The sequence below is a fragment of the Cygnus olor genome, chromosome 2, assembly GCF_009769625.2.
Source record: "Cygnus olor isolate bCygOlo1 chromosome 2, bCygOlo1.pri.v2, whole genome shotgun sequence".
Taxonomy (NCBI): domain Eukaryota; kingdom Metazoa; phylum Chordata; class Aves; order Anseriformes; family Anatidae; genus Cygnus; species Cygnus olor.
This window is the reverse complement of record NC_049170.1, coordinates 4,034,861-4,062,208: the sequence shown is the minus strand read 5'-3', so window position 1 is coordinate 4,062,208 and position 27,348 is coordinate 4,034,861. Positions and strand designations below refer to the sequence as shown.

The window sequence follows — 27,348 nt, the reverse complement described above, 5'->3', positions numbered from 1 at the left end:
GGCTGTGGTGGTTTTACCCAGCTGGGCAGCTGAGCTCCACCACAACCACTCTCTCACTCCCCCTCCTCAGAGGGAAAGGGGGAGAAAATACGATGCAAAGGGTCAAGGACTGAGATGAGGACAGGGAGATCACTCAAGTTGTCATCACAGGCAAAACAGACTCAGCACAGGGAGATTAACAAAATTTATTACCTATTACTAACAAGCTAGAGCGGTGAGAATCAACAACAAAAAAAGACAAACCAAAAACACCTTCCCCCTCACCCACCCTCTTCTCCTTCCTCCCCATGAGCAGCACAAGGAAATGGGGGCTGCGGTCAGTCCCTGACACTTCGTCTCTGCCACTCCCTCACGGTCCACGCGGGGTCCCTCCCACGGGATGCCATCCTTCCCAAACTGAGCCTGCAGGCCTGCCCACAGGCAGCAGCTCTTCAACAACTGCTCCCACATGGCTCCGTACCACGGGGTCCATCCCCCAGGAGCAAACTGCTCCAGCACGGGTCCCCCACGGGCGGCAGCTCCCCCCAGACCCCCTGCTCCTGCGTGGGCTCCTCTCCACAGGCTGCAGCTCCGGCCCGGGGCCTGCTCCTGCGGGGGCTCTCCATGGGCCGCAGCCTCCTCCAGGCCACATCCACCTGCTCCACCGGGGGCTCCTCCACGGGCTGCAGCGTGGAGATCTGCTCCGTGTGGGACCCAAGGGCTGCAGGGGGACAGCCTGCTCCACCAGGGGCCTCTCCACAGGCCGCAGGGGAACTGCTGCTTCGTGCCTGGAGCACCTCCTGCTGCACTCACCTTGGGGGCTGTAGGGCTGCTTCTCACTCCTCACTCTCCCAGCTGCTGTTGTGCAGCAGTTTGTTTGTTTGTTTATTTGTTTCCCTTTCTTATATCTGCTCTCCCAGAGGCACAAACAATATCACTTACTGGCTCAGCTCTGGCCAGCGGTGGGTCCCTTTGGAGATGGCTGAAACTGGCCCGTATATAAAAAGGGGCAGCTTTTGGATTCTTCTCACAGGCAACACCTGCAGCCTCCCACTACCAAAACCTTGCTACGTAAACTCAGTACACGGGTCCATGGTCAGGTTGGGGGAATCCCCAATGCAGATGTGTGGGATATTATTTTTCTGTATCGCTGTGAATATCTTGTGACAATCCACTTACTTGGGGATTTACTAGGTGAGCTGGGCCAGCATCAACCCCTTATTTTGGTTGTAAGATGGTGCAGATGATGCGTCTGCCCTTTCTACCACATGCTGAAGAGCTGCATCAGTCACTGTCCTACTAAGCAGGGAGTTTAGCAAATGTGGAAGAGGGAATCTGGAAAAGACTTTATTTCTAAAGGTTACATGTCTAGTCTGAGCAGGTGTTTTAGGCTTCTTTTGTAGTTAAGAAACAGAGAAAGAAAAGGCACATACAAATGTATTTCAGCTTTCTGTAAAAGTCTTGTGGTAAATATCCATAACTTTAAAGACACAGTACCACACTAACACATTTGCTACAAGAATCAGACACTGAGAAAATTTCATTTACTAGATCTGTCAAAATACCAAAGAGAACAACCTCAAAAAATTCTCACTGTCTAGTTCAAATGGATTTTAACACAACCTTTAAACCAATATCATCAAGACTTACAAGTAGGGTCTCTAACTTTACCAAAACACTATTTCTGGCAACTTGTTTCTAGTGGAACAGAGTCATCAAATTGTATCTGAATTGTTCCAACAGTTGAGCAATAAATGAATACCAAATTTCCAAAAACCTTGACCAATTTTGGCATCTCAGGATTTAGTCACTCACCCATTATCTGGTACTGACTCCTCTCACACCTGTTTTTAATCTCAGCCCTACAAGGGTGTGGGTTTAACCAACATTGCCCACTCACATAACTTGGCCTGAGAGTGAGTTTTTTGGACAGGAGTCATTTTTGTACAGCATTTTAGAAGATTAAAAGAAAGTCATAAGATGCTGCTGATGTAATCACATAGGTAGCCCATATACAAGGAGGCTACGACACTCCTTTAATAGACTTTACATACAGGGTTAAGTTTATCTCATGAAGTAGGAATAAGGGAAAAAGAAGGCACATATATGTGGGCTAGGTGTGGGCTAAACTTTCATTATGAATAATAAAGACCCAGGGAAGGAATTGGTTGCTTAGATTAAATAGTGTCATTTCAGGTACACCGTGGAGTACTGCTTGGTCTCCAGATGAGTGTAAGTATACAAAAACCTGAATCGTATCTCCAGGACAGTGCAGATGTTTTGGATGTCCCAATAGCATTTGATAACTATGTTTATAAAATCCAACCCCAGATTAATAGTTAATGATGTTTAGACAACTCTATAGTTGGCCAAATATAGGTGCTCACTTCAGGGAGAGCTGTGCAGCTCAAGGATTTCACTAACTGTACTGCTAATACTTTCACTGGCTTAGACATCCAACCTTAGTTTATACCAAATAGCTTTAAATGATACACTTGAGTAATCTCCATTCTGTACACTCCTCTCATATAGTGACAGAGCTGCCTATGATCCCAGGATAAGTTGTATGTACCCTCATAAATACTCTAGTACCATATGTTGCAGGCTCCAGTTCCTCAGTTCAGCCTTTTTCTGAAAATAATCAGACTTCATGTTTTTCAGTCCTTTTTTTTTTTTTTTTTTTTTTTGTTCTTGTTCTTGTTCTTGTTGTTCTTGTTGTTCTTGTTTTTTGTTTGTTTGGTTTGGTTTGGTTTAATATCTTCTACTATTTCTCTGAACCATTCTGAAAATCCAACTGTGCATAGAATATGCAGCCTTGGGAAAGGTCAGCATTGGTCAGCATTGCCAGAGCAGGCTGGAGGGTTTTCTTTTAATCTGGAATCCACTCAGTAAAGCTTTCAGGAGAGAAAAAAAAAAAAAAAAAAAAAAAAAAAAAAAAAAAAGACACAGTAAGAGTTAACAAACTACTCTTAGTGAGAAGTTTCAATCACCTAATCAACAACATCGAGAGAAACAGCTGAAACAATTGTTTTTAATCTTTCTACGAGTTTGTGTAGTTTAGAAATGGATTTTAAAATAATATGTAGAGAGTTAAACTATGTGAAAGATAACAGAGAATTAGAGGAAGAGAAAACAGCTTTTCCTAGCTGATATACTAAATGGTATATTGCACATGTCCCTTGGTAATCATATAAATCTCACTTGGGAGAGGGTACACCTCAGCTCCTCAGCTAGTTAGACTAGCTGTGAACAGTGCGCAATGCTTCAGCATGCTTCATGGCTGTTCTGACTGTGAACTTCCAGACAGGGCAGCAGCATGCCCAGCACACACTATGTACCACAAGATGGCAGTGCCTTCACACAAACGGGACAGCACTTCTAGGCATCCTTTGTGACAACGCCTTTGCTGCCTTCAAAGGCCTGGAACGGAGCAGTATATCCCTAACACATTCCTTTTCCTCCATACACCATCATGTCCTTACATGTGCCATGAAGCAGCCTTCTCAGTGCCCACACAAAATCTTTATCCACGAAACTTTTGCTCTCCCCAGGGTTATTAACCTCATCATCAGGTTGTTCCAAGTGTGCCCTTTATAGAAATTATGCAAATAATGTTTTTATATGTGCAGAATAACTTTATATAGCCCTCAATTCCAGCTTATGGCTTACACAGCTTGATCAAAATGATTGAAAAGTATAAGACTTGGAAATGTCAAAAGCATAAAGGAGGGATGCAGGGACATTCTGACAAGGCCCAGGCAGAACAGGTGGCTGGCATATTGCTAAGGTTGCTGGAGAACATTTGAGGTATTTTGTTGGATCACTGTGAGGTGGGATATGAGGGTGTCTGGAAGGATGCTAAGGTAGGAGTGGTTATCCAAGGAGTTAATGCAATCTGAGTGTGAATGATGACAGTAGATGGGCACAAAACAGTTTGTGAAGTCTGACAAGAACAGTGGCATTACTAGATATTTTGAATTTTATGCTGCTGAACACTGGATGAGTGATGGAAAGATCCTTCATGATGTACCTACCACCACTCTTTGTCATCATTTCTCTTTTCCTTGGATCCTTGGTCCAGTAAAGAAGCTTCCCAGTAATAAAATCAAAGGACATGTAGTGAGATAGGTGGCCTTAAAGTCAAACTTAGACCATCCTGGGGGCACAGACGGGAAGTGGAAATTGCTGTGTAACACAAGATGGCTGATATATGCATCAAATAAACCATGAAGAAAGGTGTAAGAGAAAATATGGTAGTATGTTCAAAACATAAAACCTCAGGCCAGTCTTGTTTGTTTTTGTTTGTTTGTTTAGGAAACATTCTCAGGTCAGACAAAAGCAGGATCACTCCAATTTGTTCCCTCCAAAGATAGATGAAAGGAATTATGTGTCGATTCCTTCATATATTATATAACTCAACACTGTTTAATTATTTCCTTAAGAAAACCATTCATAAGTAGCCAAATATCTGAACAAATGATCTTTTCTCCTAAAGTTATAGAAGCAGGCTACTACAAAGCTGTGTCTTGGTGATGGTGTCTTGAAAGAGGAGTGAGGCATTAATTCAAGCCACAGGTTGAAGTTCCTATAATGTAAATGTCCTCTTGGGTAAAGAGATCATAATCATATATAATCATATACATATTCATTGGCTTCAAAACTGTATCCATAACAAACACAATTATAAGACTGTCATTTTTTGATAAAGTCTCAAAGGAAACATCCAAACTGACATAAAACATTTAAAAATTACAAACAACAGTTTTAGTTATCACTTACATTTTATAGATGTACATCACACAAATGTGTTCAAATCACTATGCAAGGCAACACACAACACAGGAGCAAGGATTACTTTTGCAAGGAAAACTAATAAGGTGGTCAGAATAGACAAGATAACACCTTGTAGAGGGCATGTGATTCATTGGGACAAATGGAGTAAATGTCTAATCAATAAAGGAGTGATCTCAATTATGAGTATAGAAACCTGGACAATGCATCTCTGCTGTAATAATAAGGCTAGAGATGATGCACATAAAATCAACAAAGAGGTTTCCACAAAGTCAAATATCACGTTGCTTAAATAATTAACCAAGAGTTCAACAAATGAGGGACCAGAGCTCTACTTTTTAAAGCTAAACTGATATTCCAGTTCACAGAAATTCCAGGGTGTACTTAAATGGCTATAGTCTCTAGAAGTGCATCCTGTCTGGATGCAGGTCCTTCTGGGAATGGTCCCATTTTGAAATGAACTACAGCTATGTTTCATGTGCCTTGTGTACACACACTGCTTTTTGGAGAGTTTGATGTAGAGGCCAATTCAATCCCAAAGAAAGAGAAAGGCCACCCAAAGAAGTGATGTAAGTACAGGATTAGTTTGCTGTGTTTTGCCAGACCATACTCTGTTTCACTTCTGACCTCTGACACATTCTTCACTGGAGTGGTAATGAACTGAGAAATGGTGGGCAGGACTGAAATCAACAGAGTGCAATCACAGAGTTCATCCTGAAAGAGAGATCAGCAAAAATCACAAAAGCACAGTTTAACTGTGGATTTAATTGATGGATCCAGCTAACCTTCAAGGATATTGCAATAGAAGTTCTGTTCCAGCTACACACGGACTAGTGTCCGGTCACTAAGAAGACTCAGTTTGTAAATTATTCCGAGCTTAAGAAAGCCCATCTGGGATATTGCATTGTGTTTGCTGTATGTTCTTTATTTGTACATGCATAATCTTCCTAATGCTCAGCTACTATATGTTTTCCCATTGATGAGAAAAGGCCATCTTGAGTCCTCTGGCCTGACTTAATGTCTCCATTGTACAGGCATGAAAAAAAAAACAACCAAACAAAAAAACAAAAACAAAAACAACAACAACAAAATCAAACAAAAAACAAGCAGATAATGTAACTCAGTCATTTTTGCATCACTCTTGCAACACCTTGAGATTCCTTTCAAAGGAACTTACTGCTCCTTAGATAGGTGCTTAACACTTGTCAGTGCATAATTCCATCAAGTTAGCTGAAGTTGCTTCAAAATAGTTAGTAAAAAATCACTAATTATTATCACAAGCTTTTGACACTCTGTAACTCTTTCAAATGAAGATTAATTATAGTGCTCTTCCAAACTGAAATTTCAGGAAACACTGGCAAAGATGTGACAGACATGCTGGACCTGGGAAAAATGAATGTAGCTCCTTTGATTTGAGCGCTAACCTGATGATGCACAAGACCTGAAGATCTGTCATTTCACAACAATAACAATGAACAAAAAGTGGATTATGTGTGGTTGAGGAGAGAAAGAGACGGAGTTGTGATACTAATCTGTACCAGTTGAGAAAAGCAGCTCATGTTCAGGACAAGAAATTCTCAGAAGTCTGTTGACACTACGAAAAGCCATAAAGAATCCCAACTGTCTATATTTTAGGTAGTATGCTACAAGGTTACAGCAACTCAGCCTGTTAGATAAACTCAGACAGAAGTTACACCATTCTGGTATGCAGACGTTTTCCTTTTCGGACTGATTTTTTCAAGCAATGATAACTGAGTAACATAGTTGACTGGACTGTTTTCTCTGGACATAGTCCCATGTTTGTGTGTGAAGCTCAGGTATTCTTGATACTGCCACTTGCACAGTTGTTTCTTGAGTTCACTTTGAACCTACGGAAAAGGAATTATAAAAGCAAACAGAAAATAAAGACTTAGTGGTCATTGAAGATAAAATATGCCAAAATTCTATGTGACTGCTAGGCCTGGATACACCCAAATCAATCAACATTAAGCCTTAGCATATTTTTAGGTGGACTTAAATCATACACCCATTGCACACTGAAAAATAAACAATTTCCAGAATTCAGAGGATGACAAGGAAGTTAGCTACTGTAGTTTCTTTATTATTGTTGTATTTCTACCACATAAATATTTCCACTTTATTATTATTATTATTATTACATATATTTTTCCTCATACCAATCTGTGCCTCCTTGTTGTGACCTGCAGTGTATAATAAGACCTTACAAGGTCCTTCTCCAGGCTTTCAGCTTATCCATATTGAAATCCCCCTTACAGATCTCTTACTGATTTGGGAAGATACTGAACCAACTTGGATATATATTACATTACATTACACTGTTTATACAGGGAAATCCAGACAAATCTCCTTCTTTCTGTGGGAAGTTGTTTTTGAAATGATAAAGCTCTGTAAAATGTACTATAGGGATTTTATCCAATTCTAAGAATGCGGCAAAAACAGGAAAGGAAGTGCCTGAGTAAAACTGATGAAATCATACAGGCTGTGCTGGAGAAGGGAAAGGGAAAGGGAAAGGGAAAGGGAAGGGAAAGGGAAAGGGAAAGGGAAAGGGAAAGGGAGGGAAAGGGAAAGGGAAGGGAAAGGGGGAAAGGGAAAGAAAAAAGGGAAAGGGGAAAGGGAAAGGGAAGGGAAAAAGGGAAAGGGAAGGGGAAAGGGAAAGGGAAGGGGAAGGGAAGGGAAGGGAAGGAAAGGGAAAGGGAAAGGGAAAGGGAAAGGGAAGGAAAGGGAAGGGAAGGGAAAGGAAAGGGAAGGAAAGGGAAGGAAAGGGAAAGGGAAAGGGAAAGGGAAAGGGAAAGGGAAAGGGAAAGGGAAAGGGAAAACACACCAGGAGAAAACAAACCTAAAGAAAGTATAATGTTACAAGCTTTCCACTGAGACATCATCATGATAGCTATCAGACATAAAGCAGAAAAAATGTCCCTGACAGAAAGTCACCAACCATTTGTAAAGGGTCACTGCTTCAAAGCTTAATCTGTGTCCTGTCAGAATTATATGAATACAAATAAAGTCAACAAAGGTACCAAGGGAAAAGAGATAGGGGTATTTCATGTGTTCAGGAATAGATCAAAGTGCAGATCAGTTCTGGAAACAGGAAAAATGAAAAACAAGAGAGGCCCATGAGTTTCAAAGGTTTTGATAATCTTATATACTTGCTACTCACCTCTGCATTTGAGAAACAATATAGAAGTGCAACAACAAAACCCTAGGACAGGGAGAATAGAGAGGGGAAAAAATCAGTCATCAGGATTTGAAGCATAGAAACAGGGAAAAAAAAAATCATCTTTTATTCAACTTCAGGTAAGACAGCAAAATATTTTTCCATTGTTCCATTGGGATTTAGGTGATGTGGAACTATTTAATGGGTTTTCAAATTTGGAATCAATGTCTCAGTGGACTGGTGACACTTTATATACATCACTGCCTTTTGTATGGAGGCACTAAGGACTAAATCACTGTTCACTGTATCCTAACAAACAAATTCTTCCTCAAATAAGGTAGTAGGGACCTTCATCTTGTTCAAGGCTGTATTTTCACTAGTGAATAAGTTGGTGAGGACCTGTTCTTGGTTTGCATGTTTTCTTCTAAATTATCTTCTTTCACTCACAAGAGGATGTCTGTGTCCAAAGAACCTATTGGGAACGGTCTTGGGTTCATATTCACCCAGACCTGCAGTCAGATATTTTTGGGGTAAATGTTAGTCAGCCCACACCCAAACCTTTTCACAGACTGCTAACACAGGCAGTGTGTGTATCACTAGACAGTGATACACTACATCTTCATTTATAAACTGAACAAAGCACAGCCCTGAACACTGGCCCTTGCTTCTCCACCTTGTTAAAATGTTAACATGGTCCATGGCGCAGATTGGCTTAGGCCAAAAGATGGTGGGGTACAGATGAAAGAGGAAGAAAAAGACCTCGTATGTTTGCCAGTCCCTGGCCCTCCAAAGCCAGGATATCATTCTGAACAGTGTTATAGCAAATAAAAGAAGCAAAGAAGTATTAAGATGATAGATTTACTACTGCTGAAGCATAAGGGCAGAACAGGTTGCTATATATATCATTATTTTTTCAATTCTCTTATCATCACCTTTAGTACATGTGGAATTAAGTTTCAATCAGTTCTTCTTAATCCATAGACTGATCTTCATGGCACTCAGTCATTGTTATTCAAAAAATGTAGATGTGCTTTTTTGTGATTTTTAAAATGAAGTCTGAGTCAGAACTCAAGACTAGCATTGGATTTTAAATAATAAGATAGTGGAACAAACAACAGAAAGAGCTTGTGCAGGAGTAAAATAGAATGTGTGCGTTGAATTTAGACACATTATTAACACCTGTTGTAATAACTAAACAGAAATGTAAAACTCCCAAGAGTGGGGTATTTCAGCCCAAACCTCTTAGGACTCAAACTTTTTGTTCAGCTTACCTGAAAGGATCCCAAGCCTAGCTCAATGTAAAGGCGAGCTTCCAGACCAGTGCTTTCTGGGAAAAATGCAAATACGATATAGTGCACTCCAAAGAGTGGGATCAAGAGTAATGTGGATTTAGCAAGTCTCCTGGAAAACCAAGAATTAAAGAACAAGGCACTGTTAGAAATACAGAATTAGTGATGACCATTATATGTTGGAACAAATTTTACTATGGAGAAGTCCAGAATGGAGGCAACTACATCCAATGAAGTTGTGGAAAGATTACTTTCTGCCAGTCTCACTGTCAACATCTGGTCAGCAAAGATGAATCAGCATGCAAGTTTTCCAGACTGACCTTTAAGCATCTTCTCCCTGCTATGTATGCAAAGGTTGAGGCACCAAATTACCTCCTGAGACCAATCTCAATCACACAAAAGTGTGGTATACAAAGACCAGTTTACTTTATTATTCCTTCTGGGGACATCTCTCTATGTATAGTAACGAGTGGAACATTTTGTGGTCCTGTCTGTAAAGCAATTTCTTACAACAACTAAAACTGGTCAACTTCAAAAGACCCTGCAATACTTACACAAAGTGGCTTGAATGGCTCCCTCCTCCGTCTTGAGATTTCAATTTGTGAACTAGAATTCTGATCACATTAATAAATATAATAAAGTTAATCTGAAAAGACAAGACAGAATCTGTAAATTTATTACAAATCAGGAAGTATCTTCAGTTGATACAAATGAACTAAGAATCTCCCATAATTAGAATTGCACTGATATAAACCAGTGGAGATTTGCTCTCAGATCAAATCAGTATCATTAGAAATATTCATTTTTTCCCACCAATATATTATTATATGTAAAGATATGCTCAGAGTTTTGCTGAGTGAATTTAGTCCTACATATCTGAATGTCATTATATGTCTGATATTAACTCATTGTATTCACTGTCAACACACAGATGATCTTCTGTGGTTTAAATAGTCCATCCAGTTCCATTCATCGTTAATAACTGGGATTATAACAGTCATAAATGACATATTCTTTGCTTTCTGAATTTAGATAGAATGAATCTGTGCATAAGAGAATTTTTGTCTTAAGTTTACATCCTAGCAACTCATTGTAAAAATATACTAGACAAAATGACCTAGATGTATTTCTTGAATTAAACCAGCTTCATATTATCTAGGAGTTCTTGCCAGTATGGTTTGCCTTTCTTCAGAAATGGATTACAGAGACACAGATAAGAACATGCTATATGGAATGTCTGTGGAAAAGTGATTCTATAATGTCCTAGCGTGACTCTTGAAAATATGATTTACCCTTTAGACTGTGATTAAGAGATTTTGGAAAAAAAGAAAAAAAAAGTTACATACTGTACAATTTTCAACTATTTGAAATTCAAAAGAAATCAAACATAGCATGTGCTATTGTGCTTGTTTTTTTGCACCTTACTGAAAGAAAACACTAGCATATCTGTCAGATTTCAAAAGACGCTCAAGAAAAAAAAATGCAAATCATACTAATACAGTTAGCAGAATGGGGCCTTTGATGATCCATAACACTACTCCATTTTCATCGTCATCCCAACATCTGAAACAGCAAACAAAAACAGTAATATTATCTATACCATGTGAGCTTTTCCAAACTTTGTCACTGAATAGGGAGGTGACAGACATTTCTAAATGGCTATTCAAAGGCCTCTGCTACTACTTCTTCCCCAATACCTCCCCCAGAAATTCTGTATAGCCCAATTTAAAGGAATTCTATTCAGTAAGAGCCAAGGGCTGCAGAACTAAAGTGAAGTCAAGAAATCCACATTTATATTTTCAGGCTTCTTTTCCACTCTCCTGTTGAAAAACAGAGTTTTACAGGTACAGATTAGCCACTAAACTGCTATACTTCCAGGAATATAAGGATTTTGGTGTCATAACAGAAGCAGACAAAAAATCTAGACCTCTAGCAAAGGTATCCTGAAGGCAGCGAGCAGAACAGGCTTTTGGTTTTTGTTTGGAGGCTGTTAATGTAATTAGCACGAATAACATTCCTTTTTTCCTCCTTTCAGTCAAGTTCCATACATGCTAGGTTTTCTCATTCTCCTTCCTTTTTTCTCTTCCAGTTTTGTCACACAAAACACTTGGCTGCATGTCTGAGTGTAAGGTATTCCTTTGCAACATGAGTTCAGACCAGCTGCATCTGAAGGACATGGGTTTCCCTCTTAGATATTAGGCAAAAAAAGAGTGGTTCTGATACTGTGGTTTGCTTATATATCTAATATCAAAGGAGCAAACAATATAGCAATCTGCAATGAGATACATCTGACTCTTTAATGTCTTCATTGGAGCTATTCCACTACAGTTCCTTTGCAAAGGTGATTAGTGCAACAGGGTATGATTCACCTTACCTTAAAGTAGGCACCAAAAATATATATCAGACAAGTAAACTGAGTGGGTAGACCCTTTGCTGGAAGAGCATCCAAAGTTCAAACACTCTTCAGCCTTCAGCCCCTCTTTAACCCTGTGAGAACTTGTCAGAACTCTCATTCATCCAGCTTTCCCTGAACTTTCTTTATAACTGGAGTATCTTGTGCCAGTTTCTTCTGTTATAGATTCAAGAAATAAACCCAATACTCTGGCCATTCTGGCATCTGGGCTGGGGGTTTTATTTTTCAGCCTAAATTATTTATAAATTTCACCTGAGACTATATATTTTCTAATGAATATCCTGCTTGCAGAAAAGTACTTTTATATATCACTTTTATTTCCTGACTGATATCCATGTCTCTAAATTGGCGAGACCTGGATTTGACAGATGGACTACTCGGTGGGTAAGGAATTGGCCAGATGGTCATACTCAAAGAGTTGTAGTCAACAGTCCAGCGCCCTAGCGAATATTAGTAAGAATGATGGTGTTCCTCTGGGGTTGCTACTGGGATCAGCGTTGTTTAACATCTTTGTAGGTGACATGGACATTGGGATCAAGTGCACCCTCAGCAAGTTGTGTGATGACACCAAGCTTTATGGTGTGTTCAACACGTTGAGGGAAGGGATGCCATCTAGAGGGACCTTGACAGGCTTGAGAGGTGGGCCTGTGCAAACCTCATGAGGTTCAACAGGTCAAGCACAAGGTCAAGGACATGGGCCAGGGCAATCCCAAGCACAACATACAGCTGGGCAGAGAATGGATTGAGAGCAGCCTGATGAGAAGGACATGGGGGTGTTGATGAATGGGAAGATCAACATGAGCTGGCAACATGCGCTTGCAGAAAGCCAACCATATCCTGAGCTGCAACAAAAGCAGCATGGCCAGCAGGGTGAGGGAGGAGATTGTCCCCCTCTGCTCTGCTCCCATGAGACCCTACCTGGAGCCCTGCACTCAGCTCTGGGGCCCCCAACAGAAGAAGGACAGGGACCTGTTAGAGCAAGTCCAGAAGAGGTCACGAGGATACTAGATGCTGGAGCATCTCTGCTATGGAGACAGGCTGAAGGAGTTGGGGTTGTTCAGCCTGGAGAAGAAAAGGCTTCGGGAAGCCTTATAGTAGCCTTCCAGTACCTAAAGGGGGCCTATAGGAAAGCTGGAGAGGGACTCTGTCAGGAAGTGTAGTGACTGAGTAAGCAGTAACAGCTTTAAACTAAACGAGGGTATATTAGATATAAGGAAGAATTTTTTACTTGGAGGGAGGTGAGGCACTGGCACAAGTTGCCTAGAAAAGCCACAGTGCCCTATCCCTGAATGTGTTCAAAGCCAAGCTGGATGGGGCTTTGGTCAACCTAGTCTGGTGGGAGGTGTCCCTACCCATGGCACGGGGTTTGGAATTAGATAATCTTGAAGGTCCCTTTACCCGAAGTGTTCTATGATTCTTTGGAAGAGGAGCAGCAGGAAAGGAGAAGAAATGAAATCCTCCTTGCACCTTTTCGGCTACAAAAAAGTACATGCTTTGGAAAGGTAGACTACTACCACTTATGAAACACTACAGTGGAGAATGTCTACTACAGATATACTGCAGTAATACAAAAAGAGGAAAATAGGATGTACCAATATGGTGGACTATAATACTATGTTTCTACACAATTTAAGTGAGTCCTGAGGAGGTAGGTATAAAATAAGATCTTTTCCAACTTATCATCCATGTGAAATGACCTGAAGGCTTTCAGGGCAACCCTTAGTAAACAATCTTCTGCTTTATAACCGACTGTCATACTAAAAGATAAAGAATAATAAAATTATATATATATGTAAAGATTCAAAGAAAGGGATGAAAATAACACATGAAACTACCTATCAAGACATAATAATGTCTTTGTTTTCCAGGTACAGGTTTGAAAAGACTAGAGCTAGATATAAATGGCTGTTTTTAAACAGAAGTATTGGTTTTCTTAAAAAAATATTTCAAAAATTGAGGATTAGAAAACTAGTGAAATTTTAATTCTTACTATGGCATTTCCAAATTTATTACTCAGTATATCTGCATCAAAATCAGAAGACTGAAAATTATTTTCTCACTTACTTTTTTATGAAGTTTTATGATTGGAGGTGTGACTTTGGAACAATATTTTTGTTTATCTGTTTTTAATTTCTATTTTTTCCTTGTTAATAAACCAAAATAATATAAAATAGGATGACCTTGGCTTCCTTACCCAAGCTCTGACTTACCCGGTATTTTGTTGATGTATTCTTGTGAGGACCCAAGTAAACATCACAGCAGTGGGAGCTCCTGGACAGATCAACGTAGAAAACAATATAATTTGTTAATGCCATGTCCCATGGAAACTTTATTGCAAGAAGTTTCACAGTACAGCAGATTGGATGCACATTAAATTTCAGACAATGGGACAGACAATCTTGAAATGACTTTATGGAAGAACTTAACTCTCAGTTCAGAGGGAAGAAAAAAAAAGAATAGGAGAATGAAATAAAAATGAAAAAAATAGGGGATGCTGTGAAACTATGTTTTCAAAAATAACAGCTAGGATTACTTGTAGGTTTGGATATAAATTACGAGCAGATGTGCAGCTGAAAGAATCGTTTATCGAGCTAGAGCTATTTTGCCTTGTGAATAGTGGTCAGAACACAATACTTTGTACACTAGCTGGAAGAATTTATGTGTTTTTTTTTCCTTTGTTTTCTTTTTTCTTTTTTCTTTATTTTTCTTTTTATCTTTTCCTGACAAGCCTCTACCAATCCTTGTAAAACAGTCAACTGGTAAGCATTCCATGAAAAAATGTGCTAATAGACTATTAGCTAAGATTAGCTAAGATTCATGATTTCTTTTCAGTCTTTGCCATTGCTTATCCTTCTGCATTTGTGAGTGAATAACTATTTACATTTTTTCATAAAAAATATTTATTATTTATTTATTTATTTATTTTCTTTGTAACAGGTCTTTAAACTAGCAATTTCTTTGCTTTCCATCAGTGGATTTCCAAAGACTAGGTGCCTTTCAAATCTGCCACAAAAGAGACTCTAATCAAACAAGGTGACATTCACACTGATAAATCAAATGAAATATAGATAATGTCTATTTAAGTATCATATAGAATCTGTAGAAAGGGCTCAGAAGTTGTCATTCCTAACTTTTGCTCAAAGCTTTTACAAAGGGATAATATTCAGTTTAAGCTGACTTTTTAATTAATGAAGGGAAAAAATTATATCCATATTACCTATGATCTGAGTTGCCCCTGAGATGTTCTTCACTTTTGATTTTTTATAGGACACGAGTATTACTACAATATCAATTGAGGTGTTTCTTTTGTTATCTCAAGTTAGCTGTGATCAATCAAGACCTATGTGTTTAGTTTCTGGCAATCATAATTGAAATATCTCCAAATTGGCATCCTCTTTATAAAATTCAGATTTTAAAAATTTTAGTTACATAAATAAAGTTTAAGAATCTGAAGATGAAGGCAAAATTCCTATCTACTTTAAAAGAATTTGGATTTTACTTCTAATCCAAAAGTGTTATGTAACCACTCAATTCAAGCACCTCGATTTTAGAATAGCCAAGGTGAAATACAAGAATATCTGAGAGTCAAAATAAACAATTCTCTGCAGTGAAAGAAATTTTACGCATTACATGCACATATTCTGATAATGGGAGATATTTTTAATTGTTGTATAAACTCAAAAGATTCTTTAAAGACAGAAAATGTCTTTGGAAAAATAAATAAATAGAATTTTGATTCCTAGACCCGAACTCATGCTATCTCAGATATCTATTTCTGCCTACCAAAAGCAAAATGTCAACTTAAAGTTAGTCACTCAAATATCTTTAGTCAGTGGAGGAAGACAAGATGTTTTTAGGATGTTCTCCAGGCACATTAGTCATCTGTTTGAAGACTGGATTAATCACTACCACAGCATGACTACCTCATTCTACTGCTGCAGGAAAAACCTGGAGAGATAGTTTAGATTAGATGATTAACTTTTAAATGACTGTAGTTGCATGAAATTAATTCCAGTCATAAACAGGAGTGCTGTCTTTCGAGTAGGCATATCCAAGTGCTTCTAGTATTCTGTTCTACCCTCTCCTTCAAAATTTTAAATGGTGAAAAATCTACCAAGATAAGAAGAAGGCAGAATAATGGTATGGTTTTGATGTAGTACTACTGCATGAAAAGTCACCTTTTATCAAAGGAAATTATCAAAGGAAATCTCAGAATATTTTGTTTAGTTCTAAAAGTAAATGGAAATACTAAACACAAAGTGGAAAAGAGTACTAACCCCAGCCAGCAAATATGAACCACCATACATATTGTTTGTCTGAAACAAAGGTCAGCAAAAGCAGTGTTTGCAGGTATATCCTTCTATAAGAAGCCAGAAGAAATTGGCTAAAATACTGAACTGGAAGAATGCTACAGCAGCTTTACAAGCAACCTGGAAATGCAGAGGAATAAAAAAACTTATTAGGTCTACTCTCCATTGGGTTTGGATTCTCTACAAGTATAAGGAAAAAATCAATTTTGCCAGACAAAAAATGAGGAAATTAATACAAGGTTTCAGCAGGTTTGGGATTCCATCATTTCAGTTAACTTTCTGGTTTTTGAAAAGAAAACATTGGACCCCTCTTATAGAATTTGTGATAGAAATTGATACAGCTCCATTAGGGTCAACAAGGCTGTACTTTATATACCAGATCTGGATGTAATGTAACCCATAGCACTTGGTCTTTTTGTTTGTGTAGTATTGATTGCTTTAAGATTTCAATTCTTGCAAACTAAAGAGAAATTGGATTAAGAAATCTACATGTTCTCTTCAGGTCATGAATTAAGTATTAACTCAATGAAAGACAATGGGGAAGTTTAGTACCGTTGACATTAGGCAGTGGTCCATAGTTTCATCTGCAAACAAAACAGCATTTGGTGAAAACAGCAATTGCTCTCAGGATAAAGGAGACAAACAGGTGCATATGGATGTAATTCCGTGTACAGTGGAATTTTCTGACATAGAAAAAGAAAAGGAAAATGTTTTTTAAGAGAAATTTCTCATCTGAACTCAGACAGGAATGCAGGGTGACTTCAGACACCTTCCAAGGCAAATAATCTGTCACCTGAGAGGCAGCTAGGCAAACAGGATCACAGCAGTTGTTATCTGTTTGCTCTACTAAAAGTGCTAGCTTAATTGTCCTTGAATTGCCACACATTTAAAGGAGATGCCAGGAGCAGAGAATAACTCTGGGACTCTTGGGCTATACTGCAATAATGTCTTTTAATTATCCTAAATAACATTTTTTTTTTTGTTGTTAAACAAGACTGCAACAGGCTCTCCAACCCCTTTCTGGCTGGAGGAGAACAGAGAGGATTGAATAGGTGCCAGCTGCTGTTGTGGGATCACTACCAGAGAAGCAGCTGCCTTACCCTGGCTGCATTTCCCTAGATTGTCCTGTCCACGGTTTGACCTTGAGATGAAGGAATCTCCTTCAAGGTTTAGACATATCAGCTTCCTGGTCCTGGGTACTTCTATAGGAGATATGACCTTTGAGACTGTCAGTTTACACCACTTAGGAAGTTGCTTCTGTGGTCTGCACTCCTGCCTCAAAAGTAGGCTTAACATTCTTGTCCAGGTTCATTGGAGCCAGTCTAAACCAGGATCCATTTCCTAATATCCGACAGTATCAAGCATGACATTTAATTTCTTTAAACCTCTTTCCATTGCTCCTTATTATGTCTTTCACAGAGGGAATGAACAATTTGGAATGACTACAGGTTCAGGGCATGAGACATACTCAGTTTCTGCAGAGTATGTCCTGCTATGTACTGGAGGAACAGTTATCTTATGTTAATAGCAGTAACAGCTTGAAGCATTTCTACTGTATGGTACAATTATAGAGAATAAGACAGACTGTCCAGTCAGCTTTATTGTTTTAGTGTCTGCAGGGAAATGCCACAACATGAATAAAAGAACACATTTCCATTGATAGTATAATGCCTGAGAAAGGTTTGAAAATAGTTAAAAACAAAAACAAAAACACAGAACGTTTGAAAGGAATTAGGATAAGGCTGTCTTGAGACATCCTGAAAAGAGACTTTTTTTTTTTTACCTGAAGGCAGCAAAGACAATTAGAGCTGTAATGAGTGAAGTCACTGATGCTGCATAGCCAGCAGTGTAGACACGCCAAAATGCAGAATAATATGATTTCTATGAGAAAAAGAGAACAAAGACCAGTGCTGGTGGTTATGCAGCATGCATGCTGGTGTGCTCATTTCACTAAGATACAGTTTCCCTTAGCAGTCAGTCCCACCCCCTACATGCTGCTTTAGGTGCTAAAGATCTGATTCAGGTTTTCCCTCCATCACTAACATGTCTTTTTTTCTTTTGAACCCTTCAAAACCTTATGCATGAGACAGGTTCCACAGCCCACCAACCCATCTGAAATAGTGACCATAAAATAGTTTGAGCATGCTTAACAGGAAGATGTTAACTTTGTTATACAACTATGATTTCTAGTTATATATGGACTCTAGGGCACTGAAACTTGCTGATGGGTGATTTGTGAATCAGTAACTTTAGACCAGGGCCAGACTGTACTCCATTTAGGTCAAAGGATGTTGTCTGCTGATTCGAGAGTGTGTTGGTTTCATAAACAGTTACAGTTAAATAACAAATAAAACTTGCATTTTGCAGGAGAGGAAAGTAAAATTCTGTGAAAAAGTCACATGGCATCATGGAAGTAAGAAAGTTAAAGCCACAGAAATAACCTCACAGACATTAACTCCTTGGACAAGCAGTTCATTCAGTAGCCTTACAGCTGTAACACTGTAAATTCTTTATAGTTTATTTGTTTGTTTGCTTTGCATTCAAATATTCTATTTCCAAAGAAAAATAAAACACTTTTATTTGGCTTTAGCTATGCAGATTTTATTCTGATTCACTACAGGATCACCTAATTATTCAAAATCCCATGAAACTAAATTCTCTGAATTCAGGCAAATTTCCTCCTTGCAAATGCAGTGGACACTTTGTTCTCTAATTGATCCAAACTATATTTATCTAAAAGGCAGCATTTCTAGGTTGAGACAATATATTAGCAATTTTAAGTAGATCCATAAATAAATCAGGTAACCCTGACAATTTAGGAATCACCCTGATGTTTTTAAAATACTGCTAATCTTTTATATGATATTTTCAAAACAAAGGTGCAAATTAAAAATAGATTCTTCAGATGAATAAGGAAGTATTTGGATATGTTATCTATTATTGTAGCATAGCTGAAAAACAATACTCTGTGCAAAAGACGCACAAGGTTCTCACTGAGGATACAAAATATGAAACAAGTAGTCCTCTTAGACTACAAGTGGGATTCTTCTAACCATCTTCCTTCTGTTTAAAATGCAGTAGAGCTTATTGATCTTACCTTCCCTTCGTAGACCTTGTGGTTATGACTGAGATAACAAATTAAACACAGACACAGCATGAACATGAAATCTTTGCTAATGTTAAAATATAAATATAGCCCCTTGCCTGTTATCAGCTTAGGCCAACTACAGATTCTTCATGTGAATGATTTACTGCTTAGCACTAACCTGGGGCTTCTTCGAAAAATCCACTCTGGTTTGAAAACTAAGAGAGTTTAGCTCTGTGTGTGAGAACCATGTCATGGTACAAATATTTTTATTTTACAGTTGGGAAATTTTGCTCCAGATATTTGTACTGCCTATTACAAATATGCTTGTGTTTCCAAATTCATGGAGCCATAAGAAGCCAATTGTGTCAACACTTCCTAAAGATTCAGATACTTGAACTAGTACTTCTGTGCTTGACCTTTCCACTTCTGGAGAGCCAAATGACTTACTCCAGAAAACAACCAGTGTGTTAGTGAAGACAATCCTCTTCAGCTTTTTGTGTCTTGGTCTGTGACTAATAACCTTTTCCCACTGTGAAGTCAAAATTCTGAACACTCACAAGGAATTATATGAGTTAGTCTTTTCTTTCATAGATTGGAGGGAGTCAATCAGTTCTATCAAATTACCATATGAAGAGGACACTGTGATGATACAGGCACTAGTCATGTGAGATGTATGAACCTTGCCCAGTGCACAATGGAGATGAGGGGATGGAGATACCCCTGTTTTCTCATGTCTCATTAGCAAAGATCAGAATTCATGAGACAGAGGCAGTGAGCATGGCTCTGTAAATAAATACCATTCAGCCATGAAGTAAAGCTCATCCACTGAAGAACAAACACCACCAATGCAGTGCAAGTCATTCCTACCCTGGGGCCACCACAATGGTAAAGAACGTGGAAATTTAAATCATATGAAGATGTGGGTAAAAAAGAAGTGTTGCTGGAGTCTATGTGGAGCACCTAATGTTGCTTTCAAGACAAGAAAAATGGGGGTTCATTTCTTGCTCCACTGAGTGCCTAAAATGAATTGTGGAACTACTTAGTGGTATACAAGAGTTCCTTACTAAATGCATACATTGATCACTATGCTATAAAGTTATGGACTCCTTTATTCTCTGACTCAAAGAAGACCTGGAAAAACAATCAGAGCAGGGTTCCCTGAAAAATTCCCTATAGACATGTTGGTAAAGTTACCTTGGAAGATAGTGTAGATTCAAATCCTCTATCTCAGAGAAACAGTCTTTCTTAGGCAGGACAGATGACCTAACCATGAATCTCTTGAGTAAAAATACGATGAAAAAATGGAGAGGAAAATGGCCTTCCTACCTGCTTTACACTAAGCCTAATTTGTTAAACAGGTGGTAAATATACTTGAAGGTTTGAGCTTAGATTGGAGGGTAATTACTGAATTCTGGTGGGGCTCAGGCATGTGGGAACATCCATCTCTTCAGTATACTCAGGAGAATGTGCTCTGGAGACGTCCACAAGCAGGAAATAAAAACTCACCTGATCCTCAGGCCCTTTACTGGAACCTTCATCAAATCCACAGGCAACAGCGTATGGTGGGAATGGTTCTGACCAATATGCCCCCTGTGTACAGTTTCTCTGAAGGAAGCCTTTAAGGGTGAAATATATCAGAGAATGAATTACAGGGTTTTTTTAATTTGTTGTTGTTTTTTTTTTTTGACAAGAAAAAAAAATGTATTCCTACTCTGATTCATAGGTTAGATACTTGCAGGTCTAGTCACATTTAGCAAGATTAGCTACAGAGAGTTAATAATTTATCTATCATTTGAAACATTAATACAGATGTTCCCATTCATTTTTTCTGCAAGTTCAATCTTCACACAGAGGAAACCAAATTATGCAATCTATCCTGCACTTACAACATTATCTGTGGTTACAGACAAAGTCCTCAGCCACCTGATTTAGCTTTGAAGTTAGATTTGAGTTTTGAATTTGGTCCTGCTCTGGCAGGAAGATTAGACTAGAGGACCTCAAGAAGTCCTTTCTAACATCAATTATTCATGACTTTATAAATAGTCAGTGATTCTATGATATACTCCATTATAACCTCAGCAACCTAGTGCAATTACCTATATATTTTAGACAACAAAGGAAGTTAGACGATTCAGTACAGCATAACACTACACAAAAAATTGCCAAGTATTCACCATAAGCCAAGATGTATATGAAAATCTACATAATTACTCTGTGTCAGGTCACATAAGATAGCTTTGTGAATTATGAAAATATGCAAGTTACTTAATCTTTAACTATTCAATATTTTTTTTCTAAATATCTAGGAATAAGTAGAATAGGAAAAACATCTTGCCATGGATATTGGTGATTTCTTCAAAAAATCTCGGACAGGGAATTTTAACCACTTCCCCAAAAGCAGCTCTGGGCCAACAGCTTAGACCATCCCAATCTCTGCTGCATCCTGGAAAGAAAAAAAATATATCATAGAACCATAGAATATCCTGAGTAGGGAAGGACCCAACAGAATCGTCGAGTCCAATTTCTGTCTCCACATAGGACCAGCCAAAAATCAAATGATACATCTGTCTGAGAGCATTGTCCAAACACTTCTTGAACTCTGGCAGGCTTGGTGCCTTGACCACATCCCTGGGCAGCCTGTCCCAGTGCCCAACCACCCCCTCGGTGAAGAACTTTTTCCCAACACGCAGCCTGACCCTCCCCTGTCCCAGCTCCATGCTGTTCCCTCGGGTTCTGTCACCGTCCCCAGATAGCAGAGCTCAGCACCTGCCCCTCCACTCCCCTCGTGAGGGAGCTACAGGCTGCCATGAGGCCTCCCCTTGGCCTGCTCTGCTCTGGGCTGAACAGACCAAGGGACTTCAGCCACTCCCCTTATGTTTTCCCCTCTAGATCCTTCACCATCTTCGTGAGCTTCCTTTGTGGGCTTCACCATTTCCGTGGGCTTCCTTTCTCTCTAATAGTTTTACGTCCTTCTTATGTTGAGGTGTCCTAAACTGCACACAGCACTTGAGGTGAGGCTGCACCAGTGCAGAGCAGAGTGGGACAATCCTTTCTTCAACTGGCTAGCAATGCTTGATGCACCCTAGGATACAGTTGGCCCTTTTGGCTGCCAGAGCAGACTGTTGACTCATATTCAACTTGTCTTCCACCAGAGCCCTCAGATCCCATTCTGCAGGACTGTACTCCATCCTCTTGGCCCCAGTTTGTACATATATCCAGGGCTGCCCCTTCCCAGGTGCAGAATCTGACACTTGCTCTTGTTAAACTTCTTATTGTTTGTGATTGCCCAGCCCTCTAATTTGTCAAGATCTCTCTCAAGGCCTCTCTACCCTTGAGAGAGTCAACAGCTCCTCCCTGTTTAGTTTCATCTTCAGACTTACTTAGTAAACCTTCAAGTCCTATATCACCAGGCCACCGGCCTGATTGACCCCATTTACTATAACTCTTTGAGTCCAGCTCTAAATAACTCTAAATAAAGGAATACACACAGAACATCACACAGCTGGTCTTCCATAATGAGATTGTCTATGGCTTTCCCACTAATACATGTGCATGAAGAAGAGTCACAACAGGCCATGAAGCTCTACAAATGAAGGACTGTGTTGCTTTCTTCTACTCCTTGAGTGTATCATCCCTCACATACATATTCCACTTTGTCTTTTGAGAGAAAATACATTAAATTCAAGCAGACACACTCTGGAAGTCAAATCAACTGCAGCTTTTTATTGTTGAAACAAAAGTCAACAAAATAAAAATATGGAATAATTATAAGGTTTTGAGATTTTTATTAATGCTTTCAGTCCAGATGAAAATCATCCAACTTAAAAACTCAGCTTCTTGACTTCACACTTAAAGTCTATCAGTTCCATCTGACTTAAAGAAAAAAAAAAAATAAAATATTTGTGTACATATATAGGGGTTGAAATCCTTGTCTTAGTCAATTAACAAATTTTTGGCAATGACTTCAGCAGGCATTAGATTTATCCTGAAGCAGAAGAACTTCTCCCAGCATCTTCTGAAATAATCATAACTGGGAACAGATCTGGCTGGTTGGCAGTTATGAGGTTCCCTAAACCAGAGGTTGTTGGCTGAAGATACAGGGCAGTTAATTAACTATGCATCCAATAAAAAGTGTTTTCAGAAGTTACAGTCAATCACAGCTTTGTCACTGATGCATCACATTGACACTCAAGCTGCAGTCATGCTGTGTCAGTTGTCAGGTAGGTGTGGGTGAAGCACAGAAAAATTATCAGCATGTAAAGGTGCCTGAACCAATAAAAAAGCACCATGCTGTAACAGAAACTAATCTCTAGGTAGTCATAAGGCAGATATAAAACAGTGCATGAGTTTCATTTGGGAGGTGTTATTTTCTTTCACCGATTCTTTTCTGTTTCCTCTGTGACTGATGACAAGGCGAATCTAAAATTGTCAAGAGCTGAAATGTGGAAGCAATATTACTTGCCTGTAGCCAAGCAAAGTTACTCTCTGGCTTCTGAAAGAATAGTCCTGAGAATCTTCCACAGGATTATCCTCACATCACCCTCAGAAGGATGAAATTCCTGGTATCCCCAATTTGCCAGATGGGAAAATAGACACTCTGATTCATTATCTCTAATTTTAATTGTCTAAAATATGTTAGCTAAACTTAGCTATGTTCCCCCTGTAATCAGCAGAAAGAGACAGGGACTTTCAGTGGATGATTCATCCCATATATCGGTGTCTCCTTTTTGAGGACAGGCTGAATCACTCACTGCACGTACCTAGGTCTCTCTGATGATTATAGACTAAACTAGACTGCTAATTTTCAAATGAATAGTTAGGTAATGTGAGGTCCACATAGACTTGCAGTAGTCCACACATTTTAAGAGACTTAAAGAGTTCCTCTAAGAAGCACTAAAAGACTTCTAAGGAACTGAGTCTAAAAATTTAGCCTGTTTGACAACGTGGGGTTAAATAACAGAATTAGGTGAACTTATCTGGGAGGGGGACCTGGATGTTTTATCTTGCAGAGTGGGTGGGCTTCATTTCCAATAACGTCTATAGTTGATAGAGAAAACACTGAGTGCAAAGTCAGCAAGAACATTTCACATGCTGAGGTTTTCAAGACGATAATGAATGGCTAAATCATCTGAGACTCCATAAAGACAAGTGCAGGAGGAATCCTATGAAGTAATGTTGACATCATAGACATTTAGGTCTGCTTCAGACACCCAAAACTCTTTTGTTGATTTTTGTTTGTTTGTTTATTTTGTTTTGTTTTGTTTTTTCAAAGGAGAAAAATAATCATTTTTAGAGCTTGATTCAATTGACCTATTTTACACATGAACTTCAAGAAGTGAGGAATCGCACCCTTGACTCCACTGAGGACACTCATTAGACACCACTCTGTACAGTGAGGATAATGACTAATGACTTTAGATTAAAAAGTCTGCAACACAGAATAATTCTGCCTCTGATTCTCTGAGAGTGCCAGGAAGCAACTGTACAAATTGTGGTCTTTAATTTTGTCTCATATGCAATTCCTGAAAACTGAAAAACATCCAGAGACTTTTATCAATCTGAGACAAGTTTTAAAACACCCTAGATAAAATACCCTAGGGTTTTTTAAAAACCCTAGATGAATTGTTTTTCCAGATCTAATGTTTCATTTTAGAATATACTGAGAAAGGCTGCAAATACCAGAACAGATTTTCATTAAACTCTTTCCACCTGTATAGAACAAAAGGTGGAAAGGGGATGATTGAGAAAATCACAGTTGACAAGGTTCAAGATTTTTAAATAGTTTAACAGAAGTTTCAGGATTTTATTTATTTATTTATTTGAGTAGCCTTTGCTACAAAGAGGATTCCAAAATCATGTAATTGTTTTCCTGGTAAAGAGAAAAATATCTGGAATGTCATACTATACTTTTCAAAGACAAAATGCTTGTAATAAATCATGATGGACAAAGCTTGATTGTTGCCAAAATTTTTGCGGAGTGTTAGTGGGTGTTCCAAGTGTAAAATGCATCCAGGAGGTATTTTGGAGTTGATTAAAGAGGTGGAGGGTGAAGAAAAATAACACTAAAATAGAATGGACAAGAACAAGAAGAATGCCAGATACAAGAGTGACTGGACAGGTTTCAGAAAAATACACAAGCTAAAGGACATATCCTGTGATTTAGTCTCTAAACTTCTGTAGGCTTCTAAAGGCAGGTTTCCAGGTGGTTGCAATACTTCTATTCATACCAAGTGCATGAGGCACCTTTGTGTCATAACTCGTCTCTAGAAAATGTCCATCTGATAATTATGATAACTGAAAGGCAGTTTCAATCTTTTTTTAACTAAAGTTGGCCAGAAAAAAATGGGATTGAGTTTTTGAAAGAGTTTGGACATTTGTTATTTCAATTTGAACCAATTAAAAGCAGGCCTCTAAAATGCTGGAACCACAGTAAAGAGATTCCCTTCTACAGCATTTTAAAAATATGTTACAGAAATGCTGAAATGTTCATTTTAACTTACAAAATTTATATTTGGACATATAATAGATTTCAAAACACTCTACAGTAAGTAATTTCAAACAAGCAAACAAACAAACAGAAAAACTCCAAATATGTAGAAATAAGATATTTTGAAGAAGTTGGGATTATTATTTTTTCTCATTTCTTCTGGAAAATAACTTTTTCAGCAACTTGGAATGATTTTCAACATAATAGAATTTCTGCATGTTTTTTCTGTATTCTGTGGAAGCTTCTTTGGAGTTTTGGATATAAGTACATATAAAATACTTTAATGACTTAAAAATATATCCAAATATGATTTTCTTGCCTGAACTAGACATTTAAAGTTGTCAGAGTCTGAACTAATCATCTCAGCCTCATTCTATAGTTAGTAAAGAGAATGTGATTTCAGAGAATGATTCATCTCATCCTAAAGTAAGCATCTAAGGCAAAGGCAATGAAAATTTTTCTAAGGACACCCACCTTCCTCCATTTACTTTAAGGGAATCTAAGAAGACACATCCTGACTTAGACATTGAGCATTTACAGATGTCTAAAATCAGATGAGGTAAAGCTGCAGCCAATAGAAGGAGAAGCACTTCAAGCCAAATAAAATAGGATTGTGGAATCAAATTTTGATTCAGAAACTGGTATCTTCACATCACACACCTGAAGTGACACAAGAGATAATAATATCAGAGCTTGGCAATCAAGACCATTACCTTTAAAATCAGATGAAACAGATTCATTCTTTTCTAGGCAGAGTGCCTCCTCTTTCACGACTTGCTGAAATATCTTGCATTCTGGATGGATTCCCGCAACCTCAGTGAGACAAAGAAAACATAACCAAGAAGTTCTGTGATTACCAGAGTGAACAGAACCTTTTTTTTTTCTGCAAATAGGAAATGTAAATAGTGGAAGGATAGACAAAGGGAAAAGGAGGCTGTGATCTTGTACATGTAGCAATTTATATACGTGTGAGTATGCATATACATTTGTTTTTTTTTTTCTGTGTATCGTAAGATTAGAGCTCATGTAGCACCTTTTCTCTAAGCTGGATTTTTTTTTTTTTTTTACCAACTCCTTTTTATGCCTATAATTTTCACAAAACTTAAGTGGATTTTGCAGTCTTTGGAATTTCACAGTCTTTGGATTTCCACCTCTTTGTCAACTGGCCAATACTGGATAATAAGATCATGAGCTATTGGAATCAGAGTTCCCTAAACATACATGCCTTGACCATATGCATGTTTCTTCTCCATAAATCAAAAATAAGTAATTTTCTTTAAACATAAATAGATAATTTCTTAGTTAATTATTTTGAATGTTCAGAACTATGTCTTGGCAAAAGGTCCATAATAACTCTTGGGAGTTATTTTTGAGTTATTGGGAGTTTTGAGTCTTGGGAGTTATTATTGGAGGAGTTAGATCAAAACATGGCAATGTCTTTTTTACTCTTCAAGAGCAGGTACGCACTTTTCTCTGGAGACTGACAGAATTGGTTCCCCATTTTCTCCAAGACTTTGGGATGACAGTGCTATACAAATTGCTGTACTGAGAGACATGGTCTAAGCTCTTCCCTTCTGAATGCAGTTGGTATAATTAAAAAGGAAGAAAGGAAAGAAGCCATAGGAAGGAGCAGAAGATGTCTGTCCATTCAGACTTAAATAAACAATATTAAAGTCCAAGAATTTAGAGAAATTAAGAAAATGGTAGCCCTGATCAATCTGAGTTCAATCTGAGTGATTACATAACTTTATCACTTTACTTTCTGAGGATGCAGAGTTGGTACACAGAGGCATTGTTTCCATTTCACCAGAGGAAG

The 27,348-nt window shown here is 38.4% G+C and overlaps 1 protein-coding gene across 1 annotated transcript; it reads right to left on the bottom strand.

The window, feature by feature from the left end:
- Positions 1-4,408: 4,408 nt before the first annotated feature.
- Positions 4,409-27,088, bottom strand: LOC121066554 (vasoactive intestinal polypeptide receptor 1-like). The gene is given in 15 exon segments (XM_040550192.1): positions 4,409-6,638; positions 7,949-7,990; positions 9,217-9,346; positions 9,789-9,880; positions 10,728-10,797; positions 13,858-13,918; positions 15,925-16,002; positions 16,005-16,077; positions 16,510-16,558; positions 16,560-16,640; positions 17,741-17,838; positions 20,552-20,661; positions 21,381-21,488; positions 26,246-26,345; positions 26,996-27,088. Coding segments are annotated over 15 exon segments (1,374 nt in total). The 3' UTR covers positions 4,409-6,449.
- Positions 27,089-27,348: the final 260 nt, after the last annotated feature.